The 23,370-nt window shown below is 39.3% G+C and overlaps 1 protein-coding gene across 1 annotated transcript in view; it reads left to right on the top strand.

Moving 5' to 3' along the window:
- Phex (phosphate regulating endopeptidase homolog, X-linked) overlaps positions 1–23,370 on the top strand; it is a 253,212-nt gene that overhangs the window by 65,021 nt on the left and 164,821 nt on the right. The window contains exons 10-11 of the mRNA NM_011077.2: positions 8,163–8,256; positions 12,009–12,137. Of these exons, the coding sequence (NP_035207.1) occupies positions 8,163–8,256; positions 12,009–12,137 (223 nt within the window). The remainder of the gene's footprint in view (positions 1–8,162; positions 8,257–12,008; positions 12,138–23,370) is intronic.

The raw sequence follows: 23,370 nt of genomic DNA, 5'->3' as shown, positions 1-23,370 counted from the left end.
CACCTCATTGTCTGGGGTAATTCACTTGCTGAGATGATAACAAACAACCAATGTTTTTGTACCATATTTGCCCCAGTTTCTTTTTTCTCCATACTGTTCTTTCTGAGAACAAAAATTGTTTATTAGTTTTAGAAACTAGTTAGTAATGATGTTATTTCCTGCGATTTCCATATAAATGTTTTTCCCACAGTTCATTCTTGGTCTTTTGCAGCACTTTTTCCTGCTTTCTTGCTATTTGTTAGTCAACAAGCCATTTATTCTTTTTGGCAACAGACCAAATTACCTGTGTTGAAAGGACAAGACTACTTTGAGAGCTATAGGAAAAGTGAGTGGGTGAGACAACTTTAGGCATAACCACATTTTTATTGTTTTAAAGAATGTTTAGGATTTGTAGCTTTGCTAGTTTAGCACTACAATGAAAAAAAAAAAAGGTTCCCAAAATGCCTGAGCTTTTTTTGTTCATTAGGCCATTTAGATTTGATACAGAAAATGAAAGGTGAACAAGCTTATAAAAATAATTTACTAAAACTAATTTCTGTGCTGTAATTGGAAAAAAACATTATATATACTCAGATTATGTCTATGTTTCCAAGAGTTAAGTTTCTTTTTAAAGGCACCAACAGAAGTCCTAGGAGTAAAATATAGCATCTAATGCCTGCCTCTACCCCATAGAAGCATCTAGATTCTCACAAAGTGTTGCACTTGTTTAAGATATCTTCTATGTTTATTGACAATATACAGACAAAACACAGAAGAAACAATCAATACACCATTTAGAAAGAAGTAGCGATCCTTTAGAAGTTTGCTAAGTGAAAGGTGAATTTGACAGTGGGTAAACATATGTGATGGTAGTAAGCCTTGCTATTCCAATATACTGTGACACCCGAAGCATTTCCTTAGGACCTTGCTGAAAATTCAGATGCCGAATCCCACCTCCCCCACAGAGTCCGGTGAAGTAGGTCTGCAGGGAGGGGGTCAGGAGTCTGTATTTTATTTTATTTTGTAGAAGACTAGTTTATTCTTATATTATGAATGTTTTGCCTGCCTGTATACATACATACACATATACATATGTGCACAGACAGTTGTGAGCTGACACCTGGGTGCTGGGAACCAAACTTGGGTCCTCTGCAACAGCAACCAGTGTTCTTAACTACTGAGCCACCTCACTAGCCCTAAGAATCTGGATTTTTAAATAGGCATCCAGGATAGTTTTATGACTCTGTTTTAATGGGGGTGGGGAAAGCATGGAGGAATCACAAAATGATAAAACTACTGTCTAGCACTAAAATAGAGGTCAAACATCCCTCATCCAAAGTACTTGGGCCCAGAGTGATTACGTACTTAATGTGATATCTAGGGAATGGGATCCACGTTTAAATAAAAGAAAATATTATGTTTCATGTATAATGTAGACCCTTATGACAATTTTGTAGCATGTACATATTTTTTTGTTTTTTGTTTTTTTTTTTTTGAGACAGGGTTTCTCTGTGTAGTCCTGGCTGTCCTGGAACTCACTCTGTAGACCAGGCTGGCCTCAAACTCAGAAATTCGCCTGCCTCTGTCTCTCAAGTGTTGGGATTAAAGGTGTGCGCCACCACTGCCCTGCACATGTACATATTTTTAACTGAGACTCTTCACAGGAGGTTAGCTATGGACTTTTATATTGATAGTGTAAAATTACTGCATTAAATGTTGTAGATTTTGGAGCATTTTGGGTTTCAGGTTACTTGATCAGGGTTGCTCAACTTGTACTATGAAATGGAACCCAGGTATTCTACTTCCATATGGCACTAAGTCATTGAACACATTTTAGATTTGCATGCTTTTTTTTTCTCACAAAAAGGAGTATCTGCCACACTGTGTATTTATTGTTCAGTACTATGGAATTAGTTTCTTCTGGTGACTTTGCCCTTCATTCTAAAATAGTAGGAACTTTTTGAAATTGTATCAATTTGATTTTTCTCCAAAGCCTAATTTGTAATCAGGGCCATGAAATTCTGTTGGTGATTAAATTTTACAACGGTGAGACTTTTCATAAAGAAAGGCAGTAGGAAGAACTATGACTGGAGGGCGACAGACTGGCTCATGCCAAATTGATAACTTAGACAAATGTGAACACAGTAAGCAATAATGCAAAAGCATTTAGATGGAAGGCTACTTGTAGACATTATGTCTGTAAAACATTTTGCTTAGACAGTATGCTAAAACCCAGATGTTTTAAGCAATTTCTTCTCAACAAAAAAAATAATCAAAACACAATTGTAGTTCTATGTACACTTAAAATTGACAGTACTTTGCATACCACATAAATGTTTCACATTGCTGACAGATCTTTAAAAAAAATTGTGTCTGTCTTCTTTCTTTCTCTCCTCTGTCCCCATTTTATCTTTGTCTCTTTCCCTGCTATCTTTCCCTACACTTCCCTTTTTATCTTAACTTTCCCAGGTCCTTGCATGGTGATGAGAAAAAAAAAGTAACACTGAAATACATCCTCTGCTCATCATATTTGGTCCTCACTTATTTAATCTGAAAGTTCTAATTGAGGAATGGGCTTCTTGGGTCCCCATAGTTACTGTATGTGCCAGGTACTGTAAAAGATGCCTCTTAACTCTCATTTGCCCACTGTTGCTGTAAATATGGTAGGATCCTTCTATCTTGTAGCATGATCTTACTGTAGGATTGTGGCACTCTCTCCACTCAGCTAGTGGCTGAAGAAAGAGAATAGGTGAAGGCTAATTTTTGTGGAAAGGTCTTCAAGTGGGATAAGCCAATTCCATCTACAGTCTATAGGGTGTGACTTAGTCTTGTGACACATCTAACAATAGGAGAACCTGGAAAATGAAGTCTATCTGTATATCTGGAGGAGGAGCGGGACTTCCTCCAGACATACAGTTTTTTTCTGTCTGTCTGTCTGTCTGTCTGTCTGTCTGTCATTGTTTTATTTATTTATGTTACAAATGTTGCTCCCTTCCCAGTCCCCCTTCCAAGAGTTCAAGAAGACCTGGTTTGCTCTTGAGAATCTTGGAAAAGAACATTTCTGGCTCACTTCGGATAATATGTATGAGGAGGAGGAGGAGCAAGAGCAAATTCAAATGGAAAGACTGAGCAGCTCTTTAAAAGTCTTTTGACTTTTGACCTTTGCTTTCACCATATGTAAATGGGGATAATAATAGCCAACCATCACAGAAGATATTTTATCTCTTAAATATAAGTGTAAGCTTCCAATATTTGAGAACATGGGGGGGGTAGCAAACGCTTCTTAAGATAGCACATCTTCTGAGTTAGAGGCCTTGGGGAAGAATTTCTTATTGCTGTCCTAGTAGTGGGCTCTTTGCTGAGATGTTTTCCTTTCCTGTATTTATTATCATTTAGGGAAATTACTGTATTGCAAAAATTGCTTTTTGGATCAAAAAAAGGCTATTACAGGTTATTTTCCTTAGCGGTTGCTGAGTCTGATTTTGGTTTTGTTTAGTTTTGTTTTTGATGTGTGTAATCATTAGGTGGTAGTGAATCAGTCATTATGGCCGTCTCTGTTCCTGTCATGATATTATCACTCCTAAGCTATATACCCCAGAGTGTTTTGAAGTCAGCAATTTTAGAACATATTGGTGTAGGCATACACTTTTGCAACCTACTTTTAATAAGGGTTCAACCTTTCCTCTAGCCCACCACCCAGCAGAGGTAGTGAAAGAGAAAAGTTATATAGGATATGGGGCAGGTTGACCTGTTTAGCAATAGTTCTTCGTGGGTGAGCTCGATCTTCTTTGGCAGCAGTTCAGTCCCATAGCAAACATCTAATACAACTCAGCAGCTGTAGTCCAGTCCTCTAGGCAGGCAGACGCCAGGCACAAAACAGCAGCTACAGTCCAGTCCTTTCAGCAAGCAGACAGAATGCAGCTGTAGTTCAACCCTGAAGAAACCGCCAGGCTCACCAACTGGCCTGAGGCAAGGCTGTGAAGGTAGCAAGCTGCTGCACGAACCTCATGAGCAGTTCTATGGTAGGTTTCTCAATGGTGACTTTATCACGGTTGAACTCAACAAAGCTATGTAAGGCTTGGTTTGGTGTGTTCTGCCTTGCTCCTCTTCACTAAAGGCAAGGCTCAGTGTTCCTCCCCCACTGCCTCTGGGGTCATATTTGTACTCCTTCATCAAGAGTCCATTCATGTGTCTGCTATAGCCAAACATCCTTTAACCTGTGTCTGCTTCATGAAAGCAGTCTTTCACGTGTTTGCTCTAGCAAGACACCCTTTCACTTGTGTGCCCCAGCAAAACATCATTTGACGTAACTAACTTTCCAAAGAACTAGATGTTTCTACTTCACATTGGAACAACTCATCAATGCCATTGTCTTTCTTGCTGGGTGAGCTTTCCAGCCAGCATCCCCTCTTCTAGCACTCAGAGGTCTTATGATGTTACTGTCTTAGTAATGCCTGGTCCAGAAAAGCTTCATTGTTCTTTTTTTGATCCCCATAGGTTTCTGCAAAACTCTTTTGGACTAGTGTTTTCAGGTTTCTGTGACTGGTCAGGAAATTGTCCTTGAATTAGTAGCTTTCATGTATCACTGTGTGGTGCTTGGAGAAGCACACAGGCTTTAGACATACTTGGTTCTGGGCTAGCCTCCATGGGTTAACCTCCTTACAGTGGTTCTTTTGGTTATTCATAGGACTTGGTGGGGGCAGGACTTAAAAACAATATTTGTGTTAGACCTCACTCTAGAGCTGGTGATTTAATTGGCCTGTTGTGGCCTGAGCATCTGCACTTATCAAAACTCTTCAGATGAGTTTACTTGTTTGGTTCCCACTGTGTGATGAAGAGTTCAGTAAGTGGTTCTAAGCTTCAGTTATCTATGTATTCAGCTAAAAGCTTTAGTATCTATCTTAGTTAGGGTTTTACTGCTGTGAACAGACACCAGGACCAAGGCATCTCTAATAAGGACATTTAATTGGTGCTGGCTTACAGGTTCAGAGGTTCAGTCCATTATAATCAAAGTGGGAACATGGCAGCATCCCAGGCAGGCATGGTGCAGGCAGAGCTGAAAGTTCTACATCTTCATCTGAAGGCTGCTAGCAGAATACTGGCTTCCAGGCAGCCAGGACAAGGTTCTTATGTCCACACCCACAGTGACACACTTACTCCAACTAGGGCACACCTCCAAATAGTGCCACTCCCAAGGACAAACATATTTATACCATGACAAAAATATCCTAGAGTCAATATTTTTCTCACCTTTCCATCTCTCTACCACCTAGAACTATTTGGTACATACCTGGGTGTTCAGGATGTGTTGAGTCCATGAGGCAAGGGTTTCTTACATAGTACAGAGTATGTCTGTTCAATTAAGAAAAATTGGGGGCTGGGGAGATGGCTCAGAGGTTGAGGGCGCTTCCAGAGGTCCTGAGTTCAATTCTCAGCAACCACATGGTGGCTCACAACCATTTATCATAGGATCTGGCGCCCTCTTCTGGCGTGCAGGCATATACACAGACAGAATACTATGTTCCTAATAAATAAATAGTTTTTTTAAAGATTTATTTTTGTCTATGAGTACACTATAGCTGTCTTTAGACACACCAGAATAGGGCATTTAATCCCATTACAGATGGTCATGAGCCACTATGTGGTTGCTGGGATTTGAACTCAGGACCTCTGGAAGAGCAGTCAGTGCTTTTAACTACTGAGCCATCTCTCCAGCCCAAAATGTTTTTTTTTAAAGAAAAATTGTACTAATAAGCTGAAATGTTTTATTCTCTACTATATCAGTTCCATTTCATATTGGCAGGACCAAAAAATTGATCAAAGCAGGACTTAATGGTTTATTTTGTTTCACGGTTTATGGGTAGTTAGTCTATCATAGTAGAGAAGTCATGACAGCTAGAGCTTGAGGCAGTTGGTCACATTCCATCTACAGCCATGAAGCAGAGGGAAGGTTCAGATAACCTTCTTTTTATTCAGTCTGGCCTTCCTGCCTATGGAATGCTGCCATACACATTCAGGGTGGGTCTTCCAACCTCTATTAACTTAATCTAGATAATGTCTAGAATGCTTGTGAGTCTAGTGATTCTAAGCGATTCTAGATCCTATCAAGTTGAGAGTTTTAACTATTACACCAACTGTAGGTGCTGAGTTACCGTGGCACCTTCCTCATGGTATCTGGCACACTGGGTCAACAGAGTAAATGCTTGGTGAGAATTCCTTGGCTTATTGAGCAATAGAGATATATAGGCAAAAAGGAAAGACCTAAAATGATGTGTTTCTTTTAGTGACTGAAATAGAACATGGCCAGTCATTGGTTGGTCACACCCACTAGCTTTGAGGTACCATTGCCCCAGAGCATCTAAGATGCAGACAGGAGATGTTTTGGGTAGATAGGTTGAAGGCTTTGTGGCTGGGTTGGTGTTCCAGACCCACCATTGGGAGCCTAGACCAGTTCCAAAAGATGGCGGTTCAGGTTCCATAGCCTCCATTGCTTGGAGACCTCGCTGAGGTCACCCTCATAGATAACAGGAAGTTTCCCTTGCACTAGGTTTTAACATTTCTCTTAAACGCCCACCTATTCCAGTCATCTCTCCCCATCCTCTCTTCCTCCACCCCCTCTATTTACCTCCTAATCCTTCCTTTAGAGAAACATGAATTAAAATATTAGTAATGTAAACACAAATCAATAACAACGAAATGGCAAAAGTGTCACTCTTTCTATACTAGTATGCCATCTTAGTTAGCCAGAAGTGAAAAACAGTGATGACTGAACCATATCTGACAAGGGTATGCCAAAACGTTCTGAAATATTCAAGAATATATATGAAATACACATTTACATATCCAGTTATATTAACATAATTTTATGTGAATAATATGACTTAAAGTCATGGTGCTTGAAAATAAATTTATGACCTTAAACAGTTTTTCTTTAAAAATTTGTATTTCTATATTTACTAAAATTAGTTCTTTGTAGGGCTAGAGAGATAGATAATTCAGTGGTTAAGAGCACTTGCTGTTCTTGCATAGGACCTGAGTTCTGTTAACAGCACCCACATAGTGGCTCACAATCATCAGTAAGTCTCTAGTTCCAGGGGATCATAACCCTCTCCTGGCTTTGGCAGACACTGCACACATGTGCTGTACTTACACACATGCACACAAAACATGTATACATAAAAAATAAAAATACACAAAACTCCAAGCATGATGGCACATGCTTGTAATCCCGGCAAACTTATGAAATAGAGGCATAAGGATCATGGGCTCAAGGTCAGCCTGGGCTACATACTAAGAACTTGCCTCAAAAATGGTCCTGAGATGGTAATCTGAATGTTTATATAAATTAAAACAAACATCTCTATAATTATACATGTGCAAAACAAGATTTTGCTCATAGCAGAATATCTACAGTGGCAGAAGATCATGCAAATGAGCGTGTGAAATGTTCTTGGTAGGTTTGGTAGCATCACCATGTCACACTGCTACTTGTCCTTCTGCATGACCCAGGAGCCATCTTAGGAATGTCTCTCATTAATCACCATGGTAATGGTACAGCTAAGAGGGGATGGGTCATTAAAAATGCATCATCATGGGTGAGTTAGAAATGAACTCAGACCATACATCTTTCCGAGGTCAGGGATTCTTTTCCTTATAGGAAAAAAAAAAAAGGGCAACACTTAAAATAGAACAGAGTTTTGAAAATATGTATCTAAGCATTACAGAACTGTGTGAGATTCTTTATATGCGTAGAGGTCAACAGAGAGTTAGGAGTTCACTCTCTTAATTCTTTTGTTATTTTAACCTCACAATCACCTTGTGAAGTAAGGAATAGCTTCATTGTTCTACAAGGAAAGATCATTAAGAAGACTTAGGTGACTTCCTTGGGCTCACATACTTAGAGGTTATAGAAGCAAAACAGAGATTTAGACTGTTGGTATTAATATTTTGGTTTTGGTTTCTGAAGACTAATAATACACATAAATGGGAAATGTCATCACTCATTTGAAAGCACTCCCTCTTCCAGACATGTGGGAGGTTTGGGGAAGGGGCTGGAACCTTCAGGCCCACTTCACTGGTGTTCATTGATCTTTTATTAGCCTTGCCAACAGTTTTCCAAAGGTGTTTTTTCAGGAAATGAGGTATGACCTACAATATAATAAATATTCATTTCTTTTTAACAGAACCATTGCCAATTATTTAGTGTGGAGAATGGTTTATTCCAGAATTCCAAACCTCAGCAGGCGCTTTCAATATAGATGGCTAGAATTCTCAAGGGTGAGTTGCTCAATATTGAAATGTTTCATCAGGGGCCAACTTTACATGCTGGGGGAAGTTCTAATGTTAACTACTTCTGGAAAAAAAAACAACTTTATGGATGGGATGTAGGGAGCTTGCAACCTAAATTCTACTTTAAACTTATTCACATTAGTTCATTTTACTCAGGTATACCTATTTACTATAACTGTACCCCAAGCTCTCCATTCTGGCTGTATAATAATATTTAGAGTGATACTTTGGGCCATCCGATCTTGTTCAAATGTCCCTCCTTAACAGCATATTTCTGTTTATTTCAGCGTTTTTAACTGAAATTATTGTTTTGATGTTTCTTAATGATATATCCCTTTCAAAGTAGTTCAAATTTATTTTAATTTCTTTGCCTTTTTACCGGCAAACACTTGTGATAATTCTGTGTATTTGTGGGGTTTAGGGTGATATTTTGATCTACGAATGCAATCTAGAAAAATTCAGTCAGATAATGAACATATACATCATTCCAGCCACATATCACTTCTGTGTTGAGAACATCAAAGGCCTATTTTATCAAAATTGAAACACACAATTATCATTAACTATGATTACTTTATGCATTATGGTAAACATTGCCTAATATCATTACGTATGTGGAATATGAAATAATTGATCTAAAAAACAGAGAGTAGGAAGATGGTTACTAGGAGTTGGGGGAGGGAGGACTGGGAAAGAGAAATGTGCATCAAAGGGTACACAATTTCAGTTAGACTGGAAGGACGCAGTCTGACGATCTATTTCACTGTAACTGTGGTTTTTAAGATTTCTCCATGTTCTGATTATATATATGTATATATATATATATATATTTATATTTATATTTATGTATATGTGTAGGGGGAGGGGGAGGGGGAGAGGGAGAGGGAGAGGGGAGGGGGAGGGGGAGAGGGAGAGGGAGAATCAGCTTCATTTTTTTTATTTGGTGTTAGAGTTGCATATTTAACTTTATTTAGATATTTAATCTTGATTCTATCCTAACTCTGCTAGACCCATTTCAATTTCCTCCCATAATATCCTCTTTAAGTGCCTGAATCCATTTTCTTCCCCACCCAGTTACCTAGCCCTTGAATCTTTGTTTCTCACCCACCTTTGTTGTCTCTTAACTTACACAGACAGATGTTGCTTTCATCTGCATTTCCAAGGCTGATGACTAATTCTGCCATGGCTTAGGGGACTTAAGGATTTTGTAGCTTTAAAAAGTATTTTATTTTTCTATCTATTTAAATCAAAGTGAATGTTAAATCGTATAAGCTCTTATTTTATTTAACATTCACTTTAGTTATTAGAGAAACTGGGAAATGCAGAAATTTATGGTGGATCATTATACTTGGAGAGTGATACAGTTATTTGGGGGCAACTTTTTCCCTTTACAGACATTGGAATATAAAGTTACCTTATAAAGGCTAGACATGCATGAAACAATTACTTATATTTAGGTCAAACCAAATAGTTAAGATACAAAACAAGTAGATATTTTTGCTGTGTGTGTATTTTTAACTCCTATGGTTCACATAAAAGATGGTACCCAGCTGCTTTCCACCCTCACTGTGAGGAAAATGAGAGAGCGAGGTGTAAGAAGTAGTGTGTGAAAATTTGAGGTGAGGTATAAGGGGATGTTTCTTGAACATGAAGTGCTAAATATAATATTGAATTGCCAAAGAAGGTTGTAGGATCCCTCCCTCTCTCTCTCTGGAGGTTTTAAAAATAACTTCATCCCTTACCTCTGAGAAGGGTCATGTTCCCAGAAAGGAAAGGAAGGAGAAACAAATTTAAGCTTTAATCCCTTTTGCCCCACTCTAACAACCCTGCTCTAAAATTGTGCATGGGGTATTCCAGGCCACAATTCTCAGGGTCTCTGTCCCTCACAGTCTGCCGGTACACTCCAGTCTCCAGAGAAAACTTACATGCCATTTATTTCTCTGCTTTCATCCCCAGAGTAAACCTTGGCACTTTCAAATCCTGCTTTGGAAGTCCCTTACTTGTTTGTAAATGTTTTCTTATAATGGCATAACAAGACAGATGGGAAAAGCCTTTACATCTGTATTTTCCTCTGCTATGACACTGTGTAAATAGGCTCCCCAGGTTGCTCATGGTGAGACATGGTCTGCTAGTCTGCTAACAAGAACTTTGATTGCCCACAATTCCAAACTTTTCCTGGTAGAACTGCAGACCTCAATAGGTACTAAGTACTATCTGGATCCTTGGAAAGCATTTACCTTTGTTCCACTTGCTGTAGAAAAGCTATGACATTGCCCATATGTTTTTCTTAATGGAGAAAATTGGACTAAAGGTGAAATGCGTTGTTTTTTTTCACTATCAAAACATATTCACTTGGTTGTGGCTAGAAACCAGGGAAAATCAAGAGTTTTATTTTCTCCATCTGATTTCACTGTGGCCTTTCCTGTCTGACATCTATCTGCGAGGGGGATGGGAAGTATTTTTCTAGATGGTTTGCCTTCCTTTATATATATATATATATATATATATATATATATATATATATATATATTTACGTATTTTCCTCAATTATATTTCCAATGCTATCCCAAAAGTCCCCCATACCCTCCCCCCAACTCCCCTACCCACCCATTCCCACTTTTTGGCCCTGGCGTTCCCCTGTACTGGGGCATATAAAGTTTGCGTGTCCAGTGGGCCTCTCTTTCTAGTGATGGCCTACTAGGCCATCTTTTGATACATATGCAGCTAGAGTCAAGAGCTCCGGGGTACTGGTTAGTTCATAATGTTGTTGCACCTACAGGGTTGCAGATCTCTTTAGCTCCTTGGATACTTTCTCTAGCTCCTCCATTGGGGGCCCTGTGATCCATCCAATAGCTGACTGTGAGCATCCACTTCTGTGTTTGCTAGGCCCCAGCCTAGTCTCACAAGAGACAGCTATATCAGGGTCCTTTCAGCAAACGCTTGCTAGTGTATGCGATGGTGTCATCGTTTGGAGGCTAATTATGGGATGGGTCCCTGGATATGGCAGTCTCTAGATGGTCCATCCTTTTGTCTCAGCTCCAGACTTTGTCTCTGTAACTCCTTCCATAGGTGATTGTTTCCAATTCTAAGAAGGGGCAAAGTGTCCACACTTTGGTCTTCGTTCTTCTTCAGTTTCATAAATTGTATCTTATATCTCGGATATACTAAGTTTCTGGGCTAATATCCACTTATCAGTGAGTACATATCATTTGAGTTCTTTTGTGATTGTGTTTCCTCACTCAGGATGATGCCCTCCAGGTCCAACCATTTGCCTAGGAATTTCATAAATTCATTCCTTTTAATAGCTGAGTAGTACTCCATTGTGTAAATGTACCACATTTTTTGTATCCATTCCTCTGTTGAGGGGCATCTGGGTTCTTTCCAGCTTCTGGCTATTATAAATAAGGCTGCTATGAACATAGTGGAGCATGTGTCCTTCTTACCGGTTGGGACATCTTCTGGATATATGCCCAGGAGAGGTATTGTGGGACCCTCTGGTAGTACTATGTCCAATTTTCTGAGGAACTGTCAGACTGATTTCCAGAGTGGTTGTACAAGCTTGCAATCCCATCAACAATGGAGGAGTGTTCCTCTTTCTCCACATCCTCGCCAGCATCTGCTGTCACCTGAATTTTTGATCTTAGCCATTCTGACTGGTGTGGGATGGAATCTCAGGGTTGTTTTGGTTTCCAGCAATAAGTTTTATCCGAAGCTTAAATTGTATTGCTTTTTTTCCACAGGTAATCCAGGGGACCACAACTCTGCTGCCTCAGTGGGACAAATGTGTCAACTTTATTGAGAGTGCACTCCCATATGTTGTGGGGAAAATGTTTGTGAATGTTCACTTCCAGGAGGATAAGAAGGAAATGGTAAGTGGAGCCTCCTGTATGATAAAGGCAAACACCCAGAATAGTGGTCTTCTAGGCAGATCTGACAGACAAGATGGTCCACAGTCTGCAGTCTACCTTCCAGAGTGTATAGATTCAAAGGCATTCTCTTATATTTCTTCTCATTTTCCCAGGAAAACAGGAATAAAACTCATCAAATGTAGGATGGTGAACATATATTGGAGGTCTGAGGACAGAGAATGTATGCAATAGCTGTCCAGAAGGGTGGGCCAGTATGACTGAGGATATTTGGTATGGCAGCTTAGAGGCAGGTAAAATCTTAGTCTAGGTGAGGTTTAAGGTCATGAATTTAAAGATATTTGTCACTATGGTTACATGTTTTTCTCCATCTGTTTCAATTGCTTTGAAGGAAATATATATATATATATATATACATATACACACACACACATGAATATATATGTATCTTCCAGCATTACTGAGGCTCATTTGACATACAAAATTTGTATATATTCAAGGTATACAATATAATGATTTGATACACACTGTAAAGGGATTACCACAACAAAATCAGCACATTGATCACCATTTTGTGTTTGTCTGTGGGATAGTATTGTGTGACACTATTTCTGGGGAGCCAGGAACAAATGTCTACTCATTCCAGATAGGAAGTTGACAAAAGCAATCACCCCACCAAAGTCCAGCTTAGCGAACCAGTGAGTTTCACTGGGGTTACCTATGTGGTTATGGGAGAGGAGCAGGGGTGGCCGAAAGCCTACTCCAGCATGGGTGACTGCTCACAAAGACTAGAACCCTGGAGTTCCTGCATGAGATGCCTGCAGCTCAACAGGTTAGAGTATCTTTGGGGCAGCCAGCTGGCCTGTGCCCCTTCCATACAGCTTGGCTGTTTTCTTTTTTTCAAGCAGCTGGCCTGGCTTCTTGTCTCCTCAGAAGTCTTTCCTATGTAAGCTTAGGGAGGGGGCCTCGTGTACCTAGTCAGTTTGAAAAGTGTCTCCAGGTTTCTGAGTTGTTTACTTTTGAGTCCTAAGGAGCATCCCTTTAAGATTTCCAGTCTTATAAGTCTCACCTTTTTTTTTTTTTTAAAATGAACTTCTTACATCTTAATGAAAGGAAATTAGTATACAACATATGGACACTTAATATGTACTTTCACAAATTTGAAGCATATAATACATTATATATTATTGTAACTAAAGTCACCATGCAGTGCATAAGATCATTGGAACTTACACATCCTTATATGAAAGTCTGTACCATTTGACCAACATCACCCAATCCCACACTATGTCACTGACAATTTCTGTTTATATTCTCTGTATCTTGGAGTTCCAAAATTTTGCAGGGGGTGGGGGGAGGAATTCCACATATAGATCTTATTTTTCCTTTTGTGTCTGGCTTATTTCACTTAGCATTATGTCCTCCAAGTTTATCTATGTTATTGGAAAAGATAAGAGTCCCTTGCTTCATGGCTAAGAAATACACAGGCATGCATCATACTTTCTACCTATTTGCTCACTAGTAGCGATTTAGGTAATTCCATGTCTTGGTTATTAGGAAAAACGCTGCAATGAACATGAGATCCAGCTGTCTCTTGAGGACATTGCTTTATTTCCTTTGGCAGTATAGCCAGTAATAGGATGGCTAGGTTGTCTTTTGGAGGATCTTCTAAACTGTTTAAACTTGATGGCAGAGCCAATTCATATTTCACTCTAGAAGGTTTCTTTGTTTATTTATGCACTTGCCTCTTTTGACTTTCATAGTAGTTACCTTAACAGACATGAAGTAATATTTCATTGTGGTTTTGGTTTTTATTTTCCTGACTAATTATATGCAATGCATTTTCATGCTATTTGAATGTCTTTGGAAAATGTCTAGTCAGGCATTTGTTCATATTTAGTTAGGTCATTATTTTTGCTACTTTCGCTATTGGGAGTGCACTTTTGAGTTATACATTTTAGTTAGCCACTTTTATGTGAATTTTCTTTGTCTAAATTACATTTTACCAGTGCCAATAAGCAAAATATCCATGTGTGATTCACTGTTAGAGTACTGCCTTATCAATCAGATGTAGACATATAAGCATATTGGACACAGGTAGTTAATAACCATTGAGTTTGAGGATAAAGACACAGAGTCTGTTAGGTCATGGTAGTTCAAATGGTTGGTGTTATATAGTGATGATAGTATCAGATGGTGGGTGTTATGTGTCATATACTGGAATTTATTCTTAAAAATCACTAATCTAAATACATTATCTTTTGTTAATTTGTTTTTTACTATCTTTGAAGAATTTCTGTCAAGTTTGAGAACATATTTTTAAAATAAACAGGCCTATTCTAAATAGGACCACCGAGAAATGAATGCTTGTTTTTAAAATGCTCAGTATTCTTGAATGTTTTTGTTCGCTCTTTGGCCAGAGTAAATACATGGAAACCTTATTAAATAATCACAGGGATATCACTAAAACTTCAAGAGGATATAAATCCAATGAATGACTAAAAAGAGTCTATGTACTGGGAGAGGTACACATATTTTAACTAATCTGAAAAGTAGGGAATTTAATTTCCTCAGTTTTGGTGCATGTGCCCTCTTTTCAAGTCTCAGGGTATGACTACTTTTTTACCTTAAATTATTTGCTTCCCCTATGCCCAAATTATTTGCCTCAGGGGATAGTGAGGTTGGAAACTTGTAAAAGAAAACAAATCTGGCTTTTTCTAGCCTCATTTCGGGGATCCCACCCAAGAGCCACTGATGTACTTGTTTAAAAAAATATGAATTATTAAGAACAGTCCAGAGAAAAGGAAAGGCCACACTGGGGCAAATTCCAGAAAGTCTAATTTGTACTGAGAGACTGTGATGGCTTATTTACCAAGAGGACTCTGTTAAACAAATGACCATGATCAGAAGGTTAAAAACCTCAGGTACTACTAAAATCTTCCTGCATGAGCATATCACATGGCCTTGTTACAAAGCAGAATCCATTGCAAGATGGTAGTAAACCCACTGCATTTTAACAAAGATTCCCTTTAACTTGGTCCAGTCTAGGGTCCCAATTTCCAGCAAGTTCCCATTTTATCCTGTTGCTGTGCCAGCTACCACACTTTGAGTAGCAAGTCCCTCACTTCCCTCACTAGAAAAGAATTATCACCTGAAACAGAAACCCTGGTGAGTCACTGGAGCAGCTCAGGTCAGGCCAGGTCAGTCGTCTCGGACACTGATACTTTGTTTACTCAAACGGTAACAGTGTGAGCAATGCTTCAGGTTCAGTCTCTGAAACTGTAAATGATTGAGATTGTGTCAAATCCTGGGCGAGGGCCTCTGGTCTTGTATCCTGCCCCACTCCCTAAATTATTGAATTTGTCCTTAAAAATAGTAATTTTTTTTTTCTGACAGATGCCTGTTTTTTAATGTTTCTTGAGTCATCTTCACAACAGGGTTGACCTAATGGCCTCTGGTTGATATCCCTTGACATTCCTGTTATCTATTGTAGCTGAGAGGGAGCAAATGATGCATTTCAAAGTTTCTTTTCTAGAGGGAAAGTGACTTCTTTCTTATCCCTGTCTGCTGCCTTAGCTCTATGCCTCTCCCAACCCACTGATCTACTAGGACTGCCTTCTTTTTCATGAGTCTCTCTCTCTCTCTCTCTCTCTCTCTCTCTCTCTCTCTCTCTCTCTCTCTCTCTCTCTGTGTATGTGTGTGTGTGTGTAATTACACACTACTGTTTCTTTATGGTTTTCTAAGTGCAAGTATACCTGGGTAAATGCAGGCACACTGACCCCAGCCCTTATTCCTTCATTCACACAATTATTGGATTTTAGCCAATTTAATTAGCAATGAGACAAACAGGATATAGAAAAAGAGAGTCTTTCAACACAGAGCCACTTAAAGGGGCAGGGGTGGGGAGAACAAATCTTCTGCCATTCAGAGAATGGGACAGACATGTTAGCTGCAAGTCTTGCTTGTATGGTACCTAGTGGACTGGCCAGTGGAGTGACGGAAAGGATATGGGAGACCTCTTTTGATCTTTGTTGTCTTTGTGGTTTGATGTAACACTATAGGACAGAGCAAGGATATAAACCCTGTGTATAGGTTTAAATTTCCTGGGGATTATGTTTTTTGAAAGCTATAGGCTGGAGGCTGGTGAGACAGCTCAGTGGGTAGGAGCACTGACTGCTCTTCGGAAGGTCCTGAGTTCAAATCCTAGCAACCACATGGTGGCTCACAACCATCCGTAATGAGATCTGATACCCTCTTCTGGTGTATCTGAAGACAGTTACAGTGTACTTACATATAATAAATAAATAATTCTTTTAAAAAAAGTAATAGTCTGGTAAGATGGCTCAGTGGGGAAAGCTCTGTCTGTGTAAGCCTTAAGATCAGAGTTCAGTAAAAATTTAGCATAGCAGAAGCAGGTGAAAGTAATGTAATTTTAGTACCCTACTCCAATGTAAAGGTTTGTTGTTTCACCGTGCCACCAGAGGGGAGGTTGACATCAGGCATTTTCCTTTTTAGTGTTCTCTTTTACTTTTCTGAGAAAGGGTCCCTCAGTGTACCTAGAGCCTCACCAATTTGGTAAAACTCCCTGCCTGGCAAGCCACACCTATCTAGTGCTGGAAGTTTAAGCACAGATAGACACTAGCAGCCTTGGGAATGTGAACTCCGGTCCTTATTCTTGCACAGTCGGCACTTTGATCACTTAGCCATCTCCCCAGTCCATAACTGCTACCTTACATGCACAGGGAAATGCCTTAGATTAATGTTCATAGAGGTCACATGAAGAGTCCTAGGAAAGTAAGGAATAGAAATGATTTTCATGATATCTGGTGCAACAGTCATGGTATAATTAAATCTAGTGATGAAGATTATGGTAGCAACATTAACTGGGGTTTAACTATATGTCCAGTACTCTTCTAAGCACATTCCAGATGTGGAGCCATTTATCATCAATCTTGTGATTACTATTAATGTTTCCACTTTCCAGATGGACAAAGCTGAGGCTTGGAGTGTATACATAAATTCCCCCAAAAGCATGAAAATTTCGTAGGTTAGGTCTAAATCCAGTTAATCTGGCATAAGTCCATGTTCTATTGTGAATTAGGTTTCTGTTAACTATAATTAACTTTGGAAATAATTAGCTTACATAAGACAAATGTCACACACACACACACACACACACACACACACACACACACACACACACACACACAAACACATAGCTGTGGTGCTTCCAGTCTGTGATCAGGTGGCCCTATTGCTTTTTGACCTGTGACAATACAGCCTCTCATTGAAGATGCGTGTTGTATAACACAGCCCTTACCTTATAGACAGGGGGTAGGAAGAGGAAGGTGCAGGGATCTGATGAGTTAAGTATCTCGTAGGTCCTATACAAAGGCTCTACCATGTTGGGATAGCACCATCTTGAGGGCAAGCCTTTGGCACGCAGACATTTTAGGGCCACATAAAAGCCAGACTAGAATGTATTGGCTAGCTTTTCCCTGAAAGATACCTGTGTCAGCATCAATTTCTAGAATGGGGAACTCAGAGACTTCACAATGGCTTTTAAAATTCAATTTAATTTAATTAATTCAAACTTGTTGGAAGCACACTCTAACAACAATAAGATACAAAAGCAAAAGGCACCCATTTTCCATTTCTTAGATTTTTAGAGGCTGAAAACAGAAGATGTTTTGTTTCTAGCATTTCAACATTTTAAAGAAAAAGGCAGTAAAACCTAATTGAAATCCAACTAGTTGAATTCCATTTTTGTATTCATATGTTTCTCCAAAGAAAGAGGCAAACAATAAGAAACAAGAGGACCGTCAGAGCTTTGATGTAAAACAACACTGTAGGCATGTCTTTGGTTTAGTCTGCATACCAAGCTCAATTTACAGTATTTTCTACATATACAATTCTAATGAATGATTTCTAATATTTGGAACAGTGAACCAAGACTATACTTTTCAAAACTTTTTTTAAAAATTACTTGCATTCCATAGTTACTAAGCATAAATGTGGACATACATATTAAAGAATAATATATTTATTGTGATGAATTTTTAAAAGAAGTTTTTCCAGTTTCTAGAAAATTCTAGAAAAGTCAGACATTTTGGCTAAGCTGAATTTGTTTGTTTATGTGTTTGTTTTGTTTTATTCTTCCTTCATATCTTGTTTATTTCTTTATACGCACTATGTACTCAAATACCCTAACTTCACTCATGCATTTCAGATCCACCAGGCGGTATTTTTTGCTGTCTGCTCATGTTTTCTGCTTTTAATCACACAATAGATCCCATCAAAGGAAAACAATAACACAACAGTTTTTGTTGCTTGTTAGACTAATAAGGGCTTCTTTATTTACCTTTTTAAAAATGTATTTTTGTTTATCTGTATGTGTGTGAGCCTGTTTGAGTCTGTGTATCACATGTGTAGGGGAGCCTGTTGGGGCTAGAAGAGAGGGTATTAGGTCCCTTGAGATTGGAGTTTCAGGCAGTTATGAGCTACCATGCATGTGCTAGGAACCAAAGCTGTGTCTTCCACAAGAGCGATAAGCACTCTTAACTGCTAAATTAATCTCTGCAGCCCCACAACAACACCAGGCTTTGTTTAGAACTACTGCAATAGGCATCATCTCTCTTGCTAAAGAAAAAAAGGAGCTGACACTCAACCATGCCTGTTAGCAAAGAAACCAAGAGGTTTACAGCCAGTAAGCCATTAGATGGCAAAGTTCCAAGAGAAGGGACATGGAGAGAAGGAAAATCTTAACTGAACTTATTCTTGCCATAGGTAGGCCAAGGTAGCCAGATATTAAGCACAGGGAGATCTGATACTGGGAGTGATGAGACTTTGAATACTGAAAATTCCTTTTAACTCTGTTGAGCAGAAGTTTTGCTCAAAGTCGGCAAGGCAGGTCTGGTAAGCATAGGATGGGGGTGGGGGCTAGGGAGGAGGGCAGTGTTAAGATTCAACTGAAAAAACGGCTCATAGGAGACTGACTATAAGTTTGGTCAAAGGGAGAATATTTGCCAGTTCTCAAATGGAAGGTAAATGGACTCATTATACTTCATATTTAGATGATTAGGGGAAGAATATGAGTTTTATTCATTGCTTAGAACAGTTCAGTTCTTGTACTCTAGAAGTTTCCACCCCGCCCCTCCAACTAGTAAAGCCATAGATGACCTACAGATGACTACAGTGTCTTCTATTTGTCTGAGCTACTCTCTTTTTGAACAGTTCTGGTATAATTCTTAGCCTAAGAATGGAATTCTCCTCCTACCTCATACTGATTCATCTGGTGTTAAAGACTTAAATATCCACACGGGTCCAATTGCAGTGGTAACTTTGAACTTGAAACCTCCATATAGTAGGAGCTCACCTCATCAGTGAGCCAAGATAATTGAATTGATGTGCTCCCATTAATATTCTTTAAGTTCTTTAATTCCCTTGTTCACCATTTCTCTCAGTGGTTGAGTAAATGAGATGTAACTCTAACGCTGATGGCAGAAGTCACCTGAAAGTCAGTGTCATGCATAAAAGCACTGCCCTTATACTCAGTGGTTCTTTGTTCCCTACACATGCAGTGCTCATGCCAGATGCTCTCAGGAAGATCATTATGCAGAAAAAAGGTTCCTTTGAACACAGATTATGCACAGAATAAATACTCTGTCAACCGAGTGTCCTTGCTTAGTCCATCTAGCAAATAGTACCAGCTAGCGACAGGGTCAGTGTTTAGAGAAACTCTGCTGAAGACCTGTCTGAAGTAGAGAAAATGAAATGAATTGGGTTTTAGAATATTAACCTTGCTGCACTGGTATCTCAAAATCAGTATCTACTTTTACCAAGTTGGGAAAAATAGTTAACCTCTTTGAACCTATTTTCATATTTCTAAATTGTCCACGAGTGTCTGTTGCTAGAAGAATGCAGTGTAACAATTACTCACAGAATCAAACTGGCATTTAGCAAAAAGCAATTACTTGTGGTGCATCTGGAGTCCGTGGTGGTCCCCTCTACAGATCTGCTGATTTTGGCTGTGCATGCTCAAATGTCTGGGGGTTGGCCCATCAAGATTAGTTTTGGCAGAAGTGACTGAGACAACTAGGCCCTGCTCCATGTGTCTTCCTTCTATCATCTGTCTAGCCTGGGCATGCACCCATGGTGATGGCAGAGGTGCAAGTGAGCAAGCAGAAGCACGTGAGGTCTCCGGACTTTCAGGCTCAGAACTGACATAAAGGCTGTGATGCTCAATCTTCATTGTCATCTTGACTAGATTTAGAATCACTCTAGAAACACCCCACTGAGAGAATATAGATTTAGCTGAGGAGGAAAGACTCAAGTATGGATAGCATCATTCAATGGACTGGGACCCCTGGCTGAATATAAAGAAACCTTCATTGTTCTGTTTCCTGACTGTGATAAAATGTGACCAGCTTCCCCATAGCCCCGTTGTCATGTCTTCATCACCATGATAACACCAGAGCCAGTGTCAACCCTTCCTCTTTCCCCCTATTTTTTGGCCAGGTATTTTATCACATCACTCAGACAAGTAGATAATAAAAATGCCATGAATACATCCTGTTGACCAAAGCAAGCCCAAAGTCAGGACCAGAAGAGCTGGAACTGTTAGTGAAACAATCTAAAGCCATATAGCATAGGTTGTGGGTAAAGGAAAGGATGCAAAACTAAAGCTACAATTTCAGATTATCACAGATAGAGATAAAATAGTACCTGCCTTTTTGGTTTGGGGGTGAGGATTAAATGATATAATCCTTATAGTTGGGGCAGTACAATCCATCATGCACAGTAAGTAGCCAGTCAACGTTAGCACATGTTTCTTCTGTGGGTCATGCCTACCATTAACAGGAAAGGTAGAATTTATAATATGAAAATTTTGATATAGGCTGTGGAATCTTCTGCATGCATATCACCTCTTTCTAATCTATCTTGGACTGAGAGAAATACAGGGACTTTTGTCATTACTAGGCCTCCATTGATTCCTGCCTAAGAGCTTTCAGTTGGAGTAAAACCCTGTTTCTTTTTTTAAGAAAAGACTTTTTTTTTTTTTTAAAACTTATGTGTATGTGTGTGTTTCTGGGTTAGGACATGCACATGCATGTGGGTGCCTGTGGGGGCCAGGAAAGGGTGTAAAATCCTCTAAAGCTGGAGTTATGAATGTTTGCTAGTAGGTACTGGGAACCCAACTGTGATCCTTTGCAAGAGCTGCATGTACTCTTAACTGGCAGGCCATCTTTCCATCCCTGCAATAAAGATCTTTTTAATACCAATGGCCTGGCCACATCCCAGAAGCTGCCCTATCATTTAACATTAGTTTGGCTCATAGCAGAATCTCAAGAAACTACTCAAGGAGCCAAATATAATTTTTATAACAGATCCAGGTTTCACAACTCTCTATGGGCTGAATCTTGTTGCAGTAAATATTCTCAGACCCTAGTGTTGACAACTCACTTATGCAATCTTTGGTAAAAATGACATCCAGCAAAAGAAGTAATTTAGATAGCTCATTGGGAATTCTTTTGAAATAAGTGTGGACATTTATTCTTGGCTTTGGCCTTGAATGTCCTGCCATGATTGTGACACATTTGGCCCACTTTTCACATTTGTTGTCTACAACTTGGGATAGCATGGGACAGTGTTGCTCTTGCCACATTTTATTGGTCACCATCTGGGCAGGCAAATTGGATCATAACTCTGCAGTGCAAACGCCTGGGACTGGAGATTCAGTTACTGCAAGAAAGTATTTGTGCCTTAATCAGATGTGAATATGGGGAATAACCAAACACATTTACTTTCCGGGAGAAAGGGTGTAGTTATCAAGAGCTGAGCCATTAGGATGACACAGTTAACTTATAAATATTATTCTAGTTTCTGATCCATTCCCTCTGAGAGTGGCAAAGTGGCAAACAGGACATGATAAACTATAAGATAGGAAAGCGCTTGTATATTCATATTCAATGAAAAGGATATTCTTCCTGTTCCTAGCTCAGTCCTACAGCTGTGTGACTTTTAGCATGAACGGACATGCTAAACTCTTATGCCACCACACTAACATGCTTTATAGCATTACTTGGGCCCAAATAATGGGATATTATTTTTTTCTTTTTCCAACATGTTTAATGGCTATGCAAGTTTGCTAGTCCTGACAGTGTGATATGATTTATTAGCTCACTTGGCTGCCAGAAACCCCGGCAGTTTCTGTGCTTAGATTTTTTTTTGGCTTAGCCACTTGTTCTGCTTCCATCGTAAGTCCAGTTTTTACTTATTTCAATGACATTATTATATTTTTTATCAGAAGCTAATTCAAACTCATTTGTATAAATATTTATAGCCTAATGAATCAATTAATATGTAATATTTATGAATTCATTTAATGTTTGCATTTCTATTAAGATGAGTTGCCCTTTCCTGAGAATATGCCCTCTACCTTTTTAGTTAACTATGAACGCTAATAATAATGTCCATTCTTCCTTTTCACTAATAAAGTGCTTTGAAGTAGTTTGATGTAGAGGAATCATTCTCTGTTCTACTTCAATAGTATATGGAGATAGAGATAGAGATAGGGATAGGGCTAGAGCTAGAGTTAGCTAGCTAGCTAGAGATAGATGGACACACACACACACACACACACACACACACACACAGAGAGAGAGAGAGAGAGAGAGAGAGAGAGAGAGAGAGAGAGAGAGAGAGAAAGGGAGAGAGATATGTAATTTTTTATTAGGTATTTATTTCATTTACATTTCCAATGCTATCCCAAAAGTCCCCCACACGCTCCCCCACCCTCCCACTCCCACTTCTTGGCCCTGGTGTTCCCCTGTACTGAGGCATATAAAGTTTGCACAACCAATGGGCCTCTCTTTCCACTGATGGCCAATTAGGCCATCTTCTGCTACATATGCAGCTAGAGACACAAGCTCTGGGGGTACTGGTTAGTTCATATTGTTATTCCACCTATAGGGTTGCGGATCCCTTTAGCTCCTTGGTTACTTTCTCTAGCTCCTCCATTGGGGGCCCTGTGATCCATCCAATAGCTGACTGTGAGCATCCACTTCTGTGTTTGCTAGGCCCTGGCATAGTCTCACAAAAGACAGCTATATCTGGGTCCTTTCAGCAAAATCTTGCTAGTGTCATCGTTTGGAAGCTGATTATGGGATGGATCCCCGGATATGGCAGTTTCTAGATGGTCCATCATTTGGTCTCAGCTCCAAACTTTGTCTCTGTA

The sequence above is a fragment of the Mus musculus genome, chromosome X (assembly GCF_000001635.26).
Source record: "Mus musculus strain C57BL/6J chromosome X, GRCm38.p6 C57BL/6J".
NCBI classification, from domain to species: domain Eukaryota; kingdom Metazoa; phylum Chordata; class Mammalia; order Rodentia; family Muridae; genus Mus; species Mus musculus.
Note: the sequence above shows the minus strand (reverse complement) of the source record. Positions and strands in the feature narration are given on the sequence as shown.